At 45.7% G+C, this 12369-nt stretch overlaps 1 protein-coding gene across 4 annotated transcripts in view; it reads right to left on the bottom strand.

Moving 5' to 3' along the window:
• Window positions 1–12369, bottom strand: part of phldb2b (pleckstrin homology-like domain, family B, member 2b) — a 47124-nt gene extending 34755 nt beyond the window's left edge. Inside the window, exon 1 of one of the 4 annotated variants that reach the window (XM_082965611.1) lies at window positions 11919–12369. In XM_082965611.1, the coding sequence (XP_082821737.1) occupies window positions 11919–11951 (33 nt within the window). In that variant the 5' untranslated portion in view covers window positions 11952–12369. The remainder of the gene's footprint in view (window positions 1–11918) is intronic. The other 3 variants (XM_045702085.2, XM_082965612.1, XM_014157237.3) reach the window with 3 other exon arrangements.

Genomic DNA, 12369 nt, shown 5'->3' with positions numbered 1-12369 from the left:
TAAAGCAGGAAGCACCAGTGACTCGGTCTATAAAAAAGTGGTCAGATGAAGCAGATGCTAAACTACAGGACTGTTTTGCTATCACAGACTGGAACATGTTCCGGGATTCATCCGATGGCATTGAGGAGTACACCACATCAGTCACTGGCTTTATCCATACGTGCATCGAGGACGTCGTTCCCCCAGTGACTGTATGTACATACCCCAACCAGAAGCCATGGATTACAGGCAACATTTGCACTGAGCTAAAAGGCAGAGCTGCAGCTTTCAAGGTGCGGGACTCTAACCCGGAAGCTTACAAGAAATCCTGCTATGCCCTGCAACGAACCATCAAACAGGCAAAGCGTCAATACAGGGCTAAGATTGAGTCATACTACACCGGCTCCGACGCTCGTCTTATTATGGCAGGGCTTGCAAACTATTACAGTCTACAAAGGGAAGCACAGCCGCGAGCTGCCCAGTGACACGAGCCTACCAGATGAGCTAAATCACTTCTATGCTCGCTTCGAGGCAAGCAACACTGAGGCATGCATGAGAGCATCAGCTGTTCCGGACGACTGTGTGATCACGCTCTTCGTAGCCGACTTGAGTAAGACCTTTAAACAAGTCAACATACACAAGGCTGCGGGGCCAGACGGATTACCAGGACGTGTGCTCTGGGCATGTGCTGACCAACTGGCAGGTGTCTTCACTGACATTTTCAACATGTCCCTGATTACCAACATGTTTCAAGCAGACCACCATAGTCCCTGTGCTCAAGAAGACAAAGGCAACCTGCCTAAATTACTACAGACCTGTAGCTCTCACATCTGTAGCCATGAAGTGCTTTGAAAGGCTGGTAATGGCTCACATCAACACCATTATCCCAGAAACCCTAGACCCACTCAAATTTGCATACCGCCCAAACAGATCCACAGATGATGCAATCTCTATTGCACTCAACACTGCCCTTTCCCACCTGGACAAAAGGAACACTTATGTGAGAATGCTATTCATTGACTACAGTTCAGCGTTCAACACCATAGTACCCTCAAAGCTCATCACTAAGCTAAGGATCCTGGGACTAAACACCTCCCTCTGCAACTGGATCCTGGACTTCCTGACGGGCCGCCCCCAGGTGGTGAGGGTAGGTAGCAACACATCTGCCACACTTATCCTCAACACTGGAGCCCTCCTGGGGTGCGTACTCAGTCCTCTCCTGTACTCCCTGTTCACCCACGACTGCATGGCCAGGCATGACTCCAACACCATCATTAAGTTTGCAGATGACACAACAGTGGTAGGCCTGATCACTGACAACGACAAGACAGCCTATAGGGAGGAGGTCAAAGACCTGGCCGGGTGGTGCCAGAATAACAACCTATCCCTCAACGTAACCAAGACTAAGGAGATGATTGTGGACTACAGGAAAAGGAGAACCGAGCACGCCCACATTCTCATCGACGGGGCTGTAGTGGAGCAGGTTGAGAGCTTCCAAGTTCCTTTGTGTCCACATCAACAACAAACTAGAATGGTCCAAACACACCAAGACAGTCGTGAAGAGGGCTCGACAAAACCTATACCCCCTCAGGAAACTAAAAAGATTTGGCATGGGTCCTGAGATCCTCAAAAGCTTCTACAGCTGCAACATCGAGAGCATCTTGACTGGTTGCATCACTGCCTGGTACGGCAATTGCTTGGCCTCTTGCTTGGCCTCTACAGAGGGTAGTGCATACGGCCCAGGACATCCCTGGGGCTAAGCTGCCTGCCATCCAGGACCTCTACACCAGGCGGTGTCAGAGGAAGGCCCTAAAAATTGTCAAAGACCCAAGTCACCCCAGTCATAGACTGTTCTCTCTACTACCGAATGGCAAGCGGTACCGGAGCGCCAAGTCTAGGACAAAAAGGCTTCTCAACAGTTTTAACTGATAATCAAATGGCTACCCGGACTATTTGCATTGTGTGCCCCCCCCCCCCCCCCCCCAACCCCTTTTTTACGCTGCTGCTACTCTCTGTTTATCATATATGCACAGTCACTTTAACTATTCATTCTTGTACATACTACCTCAATTGGCCCGACCAACCAGTGCTCCCGCACATTGGCTATCTGCATTGTGTCCCGCCACCCACCACCCGCCAACCCCTCTTTACGCCTATTGCTACTCTCTGTTCATCATATATGCAGTCACTTTAACCATATCTACATGTACATACTACCTCAATCAGCCTGACTAACCGGTGTCTTTATGTAGCCTCGCTACTTTTATAGCCTCGCTACTGTTTTTCATTGTCTTTTCACTGTTGTTTTTATCTCTTTACTTACCTATTGTTCACCTAATACCTTTTTTGTACTATTGGTTAGAGCCTGTAAGTAAGCATTTCACTGTAAGGTCTACACCTGTTGTATTCGTCGCACGTGACAAATAAACTTTGATTTGATTTGATCTGAAGGTCAGTCTATCCGGAACATTTCAAGAACTTTGAAAGTTTCTTCAAGTGCAGTCGCAAAAACCATCAAGTGTTATGATGAAACTGGCTCTCATGAGGACCGCCATAGGAAAGGAAGACACAGAGTTACCTCTGCCGCAGAGGATAAGTTCATTAGAGTTACCAGCCTCAGAAATTGCAGCCCAAATAAATGCTTTGCATGTAGATGCATGTCTGTTACATGCTTCACATGTTACAGACACATCTCAACTGTTCAGAGGAGACTGCGTGAATCAGGCCTTCATGGTAAAATTGCTGCAAAGAAACCACTACTAAAGGACACCAATAAGAAGAAGAGACTTGCTTGGGCCAAGAAACACGAGCAATGGACATTAGACCGGTGGAAATCTGTCTTTTGGTGTGATGAGTCCAAATTTAAGATTTTTGGTTCCAACCACCATGTCTTTGTGAGACGCAGAGTAGGTGATCTCAGCATGTGTGGTTCCCACCGTGAAGCGTGGAGGAGTGATGGGGTGGGGGTGCTTTACAGGTGACAATGTCAGTGATTTATTTAGAATTCAAGGCACACTTAACCAGCATGGCTACCACAGCATTCTGCAGCGATACGCCATCCCATCTGGTTTGCGCTTAGTGGGACTATCATTTGTTTTTCAACAGGACAATGACACAACACACCTCCAGGCTGTGTAAGGGCTTTTTGACGAAGAAGGAGAGTGATGGAGTGCTGCATCAGATGACCTGGCCTCCACAGTCACCCAACCTCAACCCAATTGAAATGGTTTGGGATGAGTTGGACCGCAGAGTGAAGGAAAAGCAGCCAACAAGTGCTCAGCATATGTGGAAACTCCTTCAAGATTGTTGGCATTCTGGACCATTTGCACCCTCTCTGGACTACTGACCTCTGCCTGCCGTTGAACGGTCGTTTGCCTGCCCCGTACTAGAAATAAACTTTTGTTTCTTCGACACTGTCTGCATCTGGGTCATACCTGAAACCTGATAAATGTGTGTTACTTTGAAGAATCGAAAATCGAAAATATATTTTGATTTGTTTAACACTTATTTGGTTACAATATGATTCCATGTCTGTTATTTCATAGTTGTGATGTCTTCACTATTATTCTGCAATGTAAAAATAGTAAAAATAAAGAAAAATCCTTGAATGAGTAGATTTGTCCAAACTTTTGACTTGTACTGTGTGTATATATACTCAGCAAAAAAAGAAACGTCCTCTCACTGTCAACTGCGTTTATTTTCAGCAAACTTAACACGTGCAAATGTTTGTATGAACTTAACAAGATTCAACAACTGAGACATAAACTGAACAAGTTCCTCAGACATGTGACTAACAGAAATGGAATAACGTGTCCCTGAATAAAGGGGGGGTCAAAATCAAAAGTAACAGTCAGTATCTGGTGTGGCCACCAGCTGCATTAAGTACTGCAGTGCATGTCCTCCTCGTGGACTGCACCAGATTTGCCCGTTCTTGCTGTGAGATGTTACCCCACTCTTCCACCACGGTACCTGCAAGTTCCGGACATCTCTGGGGGGAATGGCCCTAGCCCTCACCCTGCGATCCAACAGGTCCCAGACGTGCTCAATGGGATTGAGATCCGGGCTCTTCGCTGGCCATGGCAGAACACTGACATTCCTGTCTTGCAGGAAATCACGTACAGAACGAGCAGTATGGCTGGTGGCATTGTCATGCTGGAGGGTCATGTCAGGATGAGCCTGCAGGAAGGGCACCGCATGAGGGAGGAGGATGTCTTCCCTGTAACGCACAGCATTGAGATTGAGCTTGTTATCATTGCAGGCAGTCTGATGGCGCTGTGACACACTGCCCCAGACCATGATGGGCCCTCCACCTCCAAATCGATCCCGCTCCAGAGTACAGGCCTCGGTGTAACGCTCATTCCTTCAACAATAAACGCGAATCCGACCATCACCCCTTTGTGAGACATAACCGCGACTCGTCAGTGAAGAGCACTTTTTGCCAGTCCTGTCTGGTCCAGCGACGGTGGGTTTGTGCCCATAGGTGACGTTGTTGAGGACCTGCCTGACAACAGGCCTACAAGCCCTCAGTCCAGCCTTTCTCAGCCTATTGCGGACAGTCTGAGCACTAATGGAGGGATTGTGCGTTCCTGGTGTAACTCGGGCTATTGTTGTTGCCATCCTGTACCTGTCCCGCAGGTGTGATGTTCGGATGTACCGATCTTGTGCAGGTGTTGTTACACGTGGTCTGCCACTGTGAGGACGCTCAGCTGTCCGTCCTGTCTCCCTGTAACGCTGTCTTAGGCATCTCACAGTACAGACATGGCAATTTATTGCCCTGGCCACATCTGCAGTCCTCATGCCTCCTTGCAGCATGCCTAAGGCACGTTCACGCAGATGAGCAGGGACCCTGGGCATATTTCTTTTGATGTTTTTCAGAGTCAGTAGAGTTTTCATAACTGTGACCTTTTAATTGCCTAGCTGTTAGTGTCTTAGCGACCGTTCCACAGGTGCATGTTCATTAATTGTTTAAGCTTCATTGAACAAGCATGGGAAACAGTGTTTAAACCCTTTGCAATGAAGATCTGTGAAGTTATTTGGATTTTTTGAAATTATCTTTGAAAGACAGGGTCCTGAAAAAGGGACTTTTCTTTTTTTGTTGACTTTATATATACATACGTATATGGGGGTTGGAAATTATGCCGAAAATTACATTGATGGAATCTACAATCTACCTGCACTATTAAAGCTGAACTACCCCCTAACAATTGTTTTTATAAATACATAAAATACAAAAAATAACACACACACACACTCACAGAAACTCCTCTCCCGCACACACAGCTGCCACATGTGAGAGAATGTCTGTGTGAAAGTGTTCCAGAGGGAAAAAAATCACTTCAACAGGGCACAGGCTGGGAGGACACACACACACACACACACACACACACACACACACACCACACACACACACACACACACACCCCCTCCAGTGGGAGGAATGGGCTGGAATGTTCCATGCCGGCCGTTTTCCCACGAGTGTATGGGAGTGTTTGGCATGCCCATGCCCACATTGGGACACACACATACACACACAGACACGCACACACACCACAGTGGCACTCTACAACCATGACTGTGACCATGAGTGGTTGTCTCTGGTCAAACCGCCCTGAGGGACCAAGTTCCCCACAGAAGACCACGACCTTAGTTCTTGGCAGTGGTAATGACAATTCCACCCTAAAGGCCATGGAATGAGAGGGGACAGAGGTTGTGAATTTTCAACTGTTGATTGGAGTGAGGTTTATTTCACAGCTCTGTGCAAGAATTAAAACGAAGGCCAATAAATCCACATCTAGATAGTGTGGGTGTATGAGTATGTGTAAAAGTATAGTATGTATGAAGAATTGACCTTAAAGCGTTAGAAAGTGTGTGAGAGGACGGAGAGCAGTTGGCAAGGGGAGGGATTAAACACAGAGAAAATATTCATATAGATATGAATACAAACAGTAAGAGCACCAGAATGACATGGTGGGGAGGTGTGTCTATGTTTGTTGAATTTCTGGGTGGGTTGGCCTTGGCGAGTGATCGAAGTATGTTTACCCCTACCACATGCACACACACACACAGACGAGTGAAACAGCACAGCTCAGATGATTAGAGCCTTGTTAAAACCCCATCAACCGCACCTCCTTCCCTTCAATCACCCCTCCTTCCTCTCCTCCTTCCTTCCTTTCTCTCCCTCTCTCTCTTCTTCCAGCTCCTGCTCCTTACCCTCCTATCATTTCCCTCCATCCTCTTTCTCTCCTTTCCTTTGTCTCTTCTCAGCCGTCCTCTGTCCCCTCCTTTGTTTCTCCTCTCATCTTCTTTCCTCCTATTCTCTCCTCTCACCTCCCCCCTCCTCCATGTTCCTCTACTCTTTTCTCCTCTCCATGGTCCTTTCTTCTCCTCTCCTCCTCCCACCTCTTCTTTCCTTTATTCTCATCTCTCTCCTCCTCTTCTCTATCCTCCTCTCCTCCTTTCCTCTGTAGAGGAAACACAAATCACCAGCCGCGCCAGAGCACTTCCTCTAATTCAGAACTCTCTTCCTGTCTGAGCTCACTTCCTTTATGGCGCAAAAGCACCATTGCCCCTCTACAGACACATTCTCTCTCTCACACACACACACGCATGCACGCACGCACGCACGCACGCACGCACACACACACACACACACACACACACACACACACACACACACACACACACACACACACACACACACACACACACACACACACACACACACGCACACACCCAACATCTCACATCAGCTCTTGTCTTTATCACATTTGCTTCCCGACATCACACCATGAGAGAACACACACAAACACTCAAACACAATCATGTTCACACACACATCCTACTCCACGCTTCAGGGAAACGGGTGTTACCTTAATGCGGGTGTATTCCCAGCAATCGCTCACACACACTCTTACACACACCACACACACAAAGGATAATCGACAACTGATAAATTGGGTATGTATGTGTGTTTGAGAGGAGCAGATGTAGATGGAGGTCAACAGCAGTTGAAGTAGAAGTGCTCTTCATAATGACAGGAGCTGCTTTACGATCACCCTTATCCATCTTCACGCCTCCCCCTCTTACACAGCCCCCATCCCACAAACAAGGTGAGCAGGCAAGTCAGGGCAGGTGTTTGGCCTCGTTAAGCTTTAGCGGAGCACTCAGGTGTGTCGCCCCGGGATACAGAATACTGAACTACCCTCAGCAGCCACATTCTTGGGTGTGTGTGTGTGTGTGTGTGTGTGTGTGTGTGTGTGTGTGTGTGTGTGTGTGTGTGTGTGTGTGTGTGTGTGTGTGTGTGTGTGTGTGTGTGTGTGTGTGTGTGTGTGTGTGTGTGTGTGTGTGTGTGTGTGTCACATTCCTATACGTCTATAGGCTCCATATCTCTGGTGATGGGGATTGGATCCCGGTCCAAGTCGCTCCTAAAGGTCAGAGAACATCAGAGGTCAGAGAACATGTCTTGGGGTTCTAAGTTCTAACCCAGAGATTTATGCGTTTTCATAACAGAGGTCTACTACTTAAGGTAGAAATGGCAGTATAGATGTTTAAACTGCTCAACACACACATAGCATAAGAAGCACAGAGCAAAGTTATATTTCTAAGGTAGTTGCTGGGATGGTGTAAATAAAACTAGACTGAATTACACACTTCAATGGATATTCCAACACTGAGCCTTGGTCTGCTCTGATCTTACTGGTCAAACACTTGTTTGTGTGCTGCCTAACCAATGGCTGCGCTTTGTAGGCCTACAGTGGCAGTTCAGGAGGAGAATCAAAGGTTTCTTCTGATTTTTGTTGTTGTTGATTAGGCCTAGTCCAAAAAATGCACTATATTGCGCTTGGACTAACCTATAGGCTATGCTCTGTTCAGTTTGAGAAGGAGAGCACGAAGATGTGGAGGACCAGAGGTCAACTTTGATAGCTTGCTACTAAAATAATTTATTTTATTAAAAATAATGTTTCTTTCCCATGATGTAGGCTTATTTAGCAGAATTATTCCCTTCACAATAAGTCAGATTTGAGAAAATGACATTGTGGAGCTGAAACTTGAAGCAGCAGCTGTGGCCCAATCAATCGGCAATGGACATGGTTCTGAAAGTAGGCAAATTTGAGTAAGCAGCATAATTCATTTAAACCGTTTTCATTTTGAATTTACTAACAACGAGGGCTTTGTGTTGGAGCCTGTTGCTTCCTATTTAAGAAATAAGAAGTAGGCCTACCTGTTTGACAGAGGAAATTAGGCTATGGGCTGCTATATCCATAGACTTTTAGGTCAATTCCTCCACCCTCCATGCACTTTTTAAATAGCCTACTCAGTGTCAATGAAGAGCTGTTAAGTTAAAACCAAGACTCAAATTGAGGGGGTATAAGAGGCCTACTTTTTATTATAGAAAAAGCACAGGCTTTCCCCATGTTAGCTTAAGAATATTTAGGAAAATAAAATGGATCCGATTATATAGTGATCTATAACAGCGCTTTGGTCCGCGCTGTTATATGCTTGAAACAAGCTGTTTCTATGACATTCAGAGGCTGAGCTACAACCTTCTATAACCAAGGAGACAAAACATGGACTTACTTGGGAAGTAATCTAATTATGTCACTATCAACTGATTAAGCTATTCACTTTCTTTACAGTAGAATATGTTTAAACCCAGGCAGCTTTTAGGGAAACGATTGTGACCTTCTCTCGTTGGGTTAAGCCACGGAAGAAGAGTAGCCAGCAGTTAAAGCTTACATTTTTCTACTGTCTGGGGTGGAAAGGTAGGCCTAACTTTTGAAAGTACCATGCTCATATTCCTAACGACGTCTCAGATTTAATTATTTGCAAACAGGGACAGTTAAGTTGCAAACAAGACACACTGATTTGGCATTGAAGAAATATGATAAAATGAACACAGGCCTATCTCTCTGTCTATTCTTAGCCTGTAATTTCGGGAATTTGTGTGGTATTAAAATATATTTTGATAATATGTCAAATTACGTAGAATTGGATGAAATCTTTATAAAAAGGATTTTGTTTTTATGACCTGCAAAAAACGATGATAGATTCATGCAATGCTTTTACTATAAAGGAGATCTTTCCATTCCTACTCTTGTCCACGGTGGTCTGTGAACCCACAACCTTCTGGCCCGCAGCCCTGTGCACGATCAAAATTCCTGCGTTGCCATGTAATGCTTTCAGGACGAAGCACAGTTTCTAAAACGGCATATCTAAGGCTCTGGTCTGTCCAAGAAGTTGGGGTAAAGGGTAGACATGTTCTCTCCTGTCCACCTTATGTTTTAATTATAATTTTGGGTACAGGGGAGGGTCACTTGTTTTTTGTCAAGTGTTCAGTGAGGGTTTAGGTAAAATATATGTTGCTGAAGGGAGGGCCATCCATTTTCTTTTCAGAGAGGTCCCATTTTCTCCACGTAACCCTTATTATAAATAACATTCACTCCCTTAGGGGTCTGTGGTGTGTGCCTTGGGGGGTGGGGATGTAAAAAAAAGGGAAACTGTACACAAGTGCACTAATTTAATATCTCTCTCTTCCCCTCTCTCTTCTGTCTTTCTTTCTCTGGCCGGTCCCTCCCTACATTCCATGTGAGGTCTCCGTACGCTGACAAAGCTCTTATTGTGTCCCTGCTTCTGCCTAGTCCCCTCTGGGTGACACACACACACACACACACACACACACACACACACACACACACACACACACACACACACACACACACACACACACACACACACACACACACACACACACACACAGAAACACTTATACATGAGGGTCGAGTGTGGCAACCCCTCCCTCCCTCCCTGTCTCACTCTAATCACTCTCTGGCTAATCAATGGCTTAAGTTGATCAGTCAAGTACCCGGGAGAGGAGAAAGCTGTCTCCAACTCTGGAGAGAGGAACCGACACACACTTTAGAGAGTCTCACACACACACACACACACTTGGGCGAGAGTGACCTTTAGAAACAAACCCCCCTCTGTCTCTGGATTCATCCTCCGCATGGCCTTTCGAACCTGTGTGTGTGTGTGTGTGTGTGTGTGTGTGTGTGTGTGTGTGTGTGTGTGTGTGTGTGTGTGTGTGTGTGTGTGTGTGTGTGTGTGTGTGTGTGTGTGTGTGTGTGTGTGTTTTAATAAGTGTAGGAGCAGAGCTGAAGAGTTGCTTAATAAATCCTAGCCTGAACACCTCCTCAAACACATACATGTAGACCAGGAAGCTCTTGTTTTCATTGTGTTCATCACCCGTAAACAAATTAAAAATAAATTATGAATCCAAATCAACATATGACAGGATGACTAATGTTGATACAGCTGAAAGTCACTGAAGCCAATCTGATACTTAATATGAAGGTATGCATTAGGAAACCCAAGATTACCTATATAATATATGTGGTGGATCAGCTGGTGCTTTGACTTGCAGAAGGATGGATATCAGACAGATACTAAATGAGTTCTGGGTCAGCTGACCTATACGGTTTAGATGCCAAGTCACTCTGGGATAGACCAGACATTAGAGGAGGGAAAGAGTGGGAGATGAAAGAAGGAGAGGGAAATGTGAGGAGGAATGGAGCGAGATTGCAGGGTGGAGAGAGACCTTTGGGAGAGGAGGAGCACAAAAGGGAGAGTCATAAGGAGAGAGAAAATACAGACACACCAACAGACAGTCCCTCAAACAGAGAGAACGCAACAAAGCTTATAAAGCATGAAAGGGGATGGTGGTTGTTTGGATGAGAAATAGGGTAGTAAGAGGTAGTCTGCGTCCTTTTCTCATGAGGATCGATTCCCTCATATCTGACCAGACTCTGAAACTCCCCTCTGGTTCTAAGTAGAAACAGACTAGAGTGAGATACCACTCTACAATAGTATCTCCCCACTTGGCTATGCCTGTGGTTCCTAAACGGTACTCTGCTGAGACCCACCTAACACGTTCGGGGTCTATCTTCTGCACCACCAAGTAAACAAATGTTCGTCTCAAACTAGAAGAACCCAGTCTTTACCTTCAATCTGAGAAGAATCTGGAAATACTAACTATTTCAGAAAACATTGCAACACTTTCTCCACAGTCTGTGTAGAGACAAACTGCTAAATTAGGTTCCTCTTCTCTCCATCCACTGTTGTGATTGATCGCCTCATCACATGGACAATGTGCCACTGGCCTGTCTGCCCGTCTCACCTTCATGCTACGATGAGAACATGGCTAGGGTGTGTAGCTTGTCAAGCTCAGGTCAAATTCTACATTCATTCTGTCTTGAAAGGATAAGGCTGGGTCAAAGGTTATAGGGTCAGGGGGTATGGTCTGATACACACTGGGGTTATAGGGTTCTATGGAGGATTGTAAATGCTGTATGTCGTGGACCAGGTTCATGTTACATTAAACTCCACCTCCCCATGTAGACTGACCCAGTTACCTGTTGAGAGAGGGAGCTTTATCTTCTGCACATGTCACCAACACTATCAGAATACCTGGGAACCGAGAGGGCGTGGTGTACCATACAGTATACAGATCTTGGATCATTCACGTGATCATATTCTGTATACTGTCTGCAGACACAACAATCATGGTGCAGGCACAGGCTTGCCTGCGCAGGACTTGTATCCAGAGCCACAGCCAATATTGGCATGCAGGGTGCACAGCAATAGAAAATCAACAACAGTGTTCTTTGTGTGTTTAAAAATAACAAAATCTGCAATTAAACACGGATTACTGAGCTATAATCTGTCATTATTCTGCTAAATGGCTCACTCAGGAAATTAACCTCTAAAAGAACAACGGAACCGGTAGTATAGGACTAGCCTACCGGTTTAAAAAAAACATTTAGGCTAATGTAACAGAATAACATGTTATGAAAACATAGCAGGCTATAAATAACATATAGACCTTGTCACGTGTAAATAATACACCGAAATAAACGTAAAACGAATAGAATATAAAGGTTTACCGTTGTTGAAACGGGGCTGAGAAGCTCGGTCATGACGAGAGAAGATTCCAACACAAACACAAAAGTTCCCAAACTTTCTCTTTAATAAAAAATCCAAGCGGTTCTGCTGCTGTCACTTTCCTCTAAACCTTGTCCAGGACGCATCACCGGCGCATTCCACCGCTGGACCGAGAAGTTTAACGGCACTCGCGGTTCTTCAGGAGATACTTGATGCGCCGTCCTCACCCACAAACAAAATATATATACATACATACACATACACACAGAGAGGCTGGCCGTGTAGCGCACAGGAATGCACAACAGCTGGAATGGGACCTGGGAAGAACAGGGACTGGACAGGGGGCGCGCGTGCGCGTGCTCAAACTTACAGTCATAATGGGTAGGTGTTAACAGACACCTCTGCTTGACCTCTTCCAACTCCTCATCTCCTCCTCTGAGAAAGATATCTAAA

The sequence above is a fragment of the Salmo salar genome, chromosome 19, assembly GCF_965601325.2.
Source record: "Salmo salar chromosome 19, fSalSal1, whole genome shotgun sequence".
In the NCBI taxonomy this organism is placed as follows: Eukaryota; Metazoa; Chordata; class Actinopteri; order Salmoniformes; family Salmonidae; genus Salmo; species Salmo salar.
The sequence above is the reverse complement of the archived record's forward strand: the minus strand, read 5'-3'. Positions and strand labels throughout refer to the sequence as shown.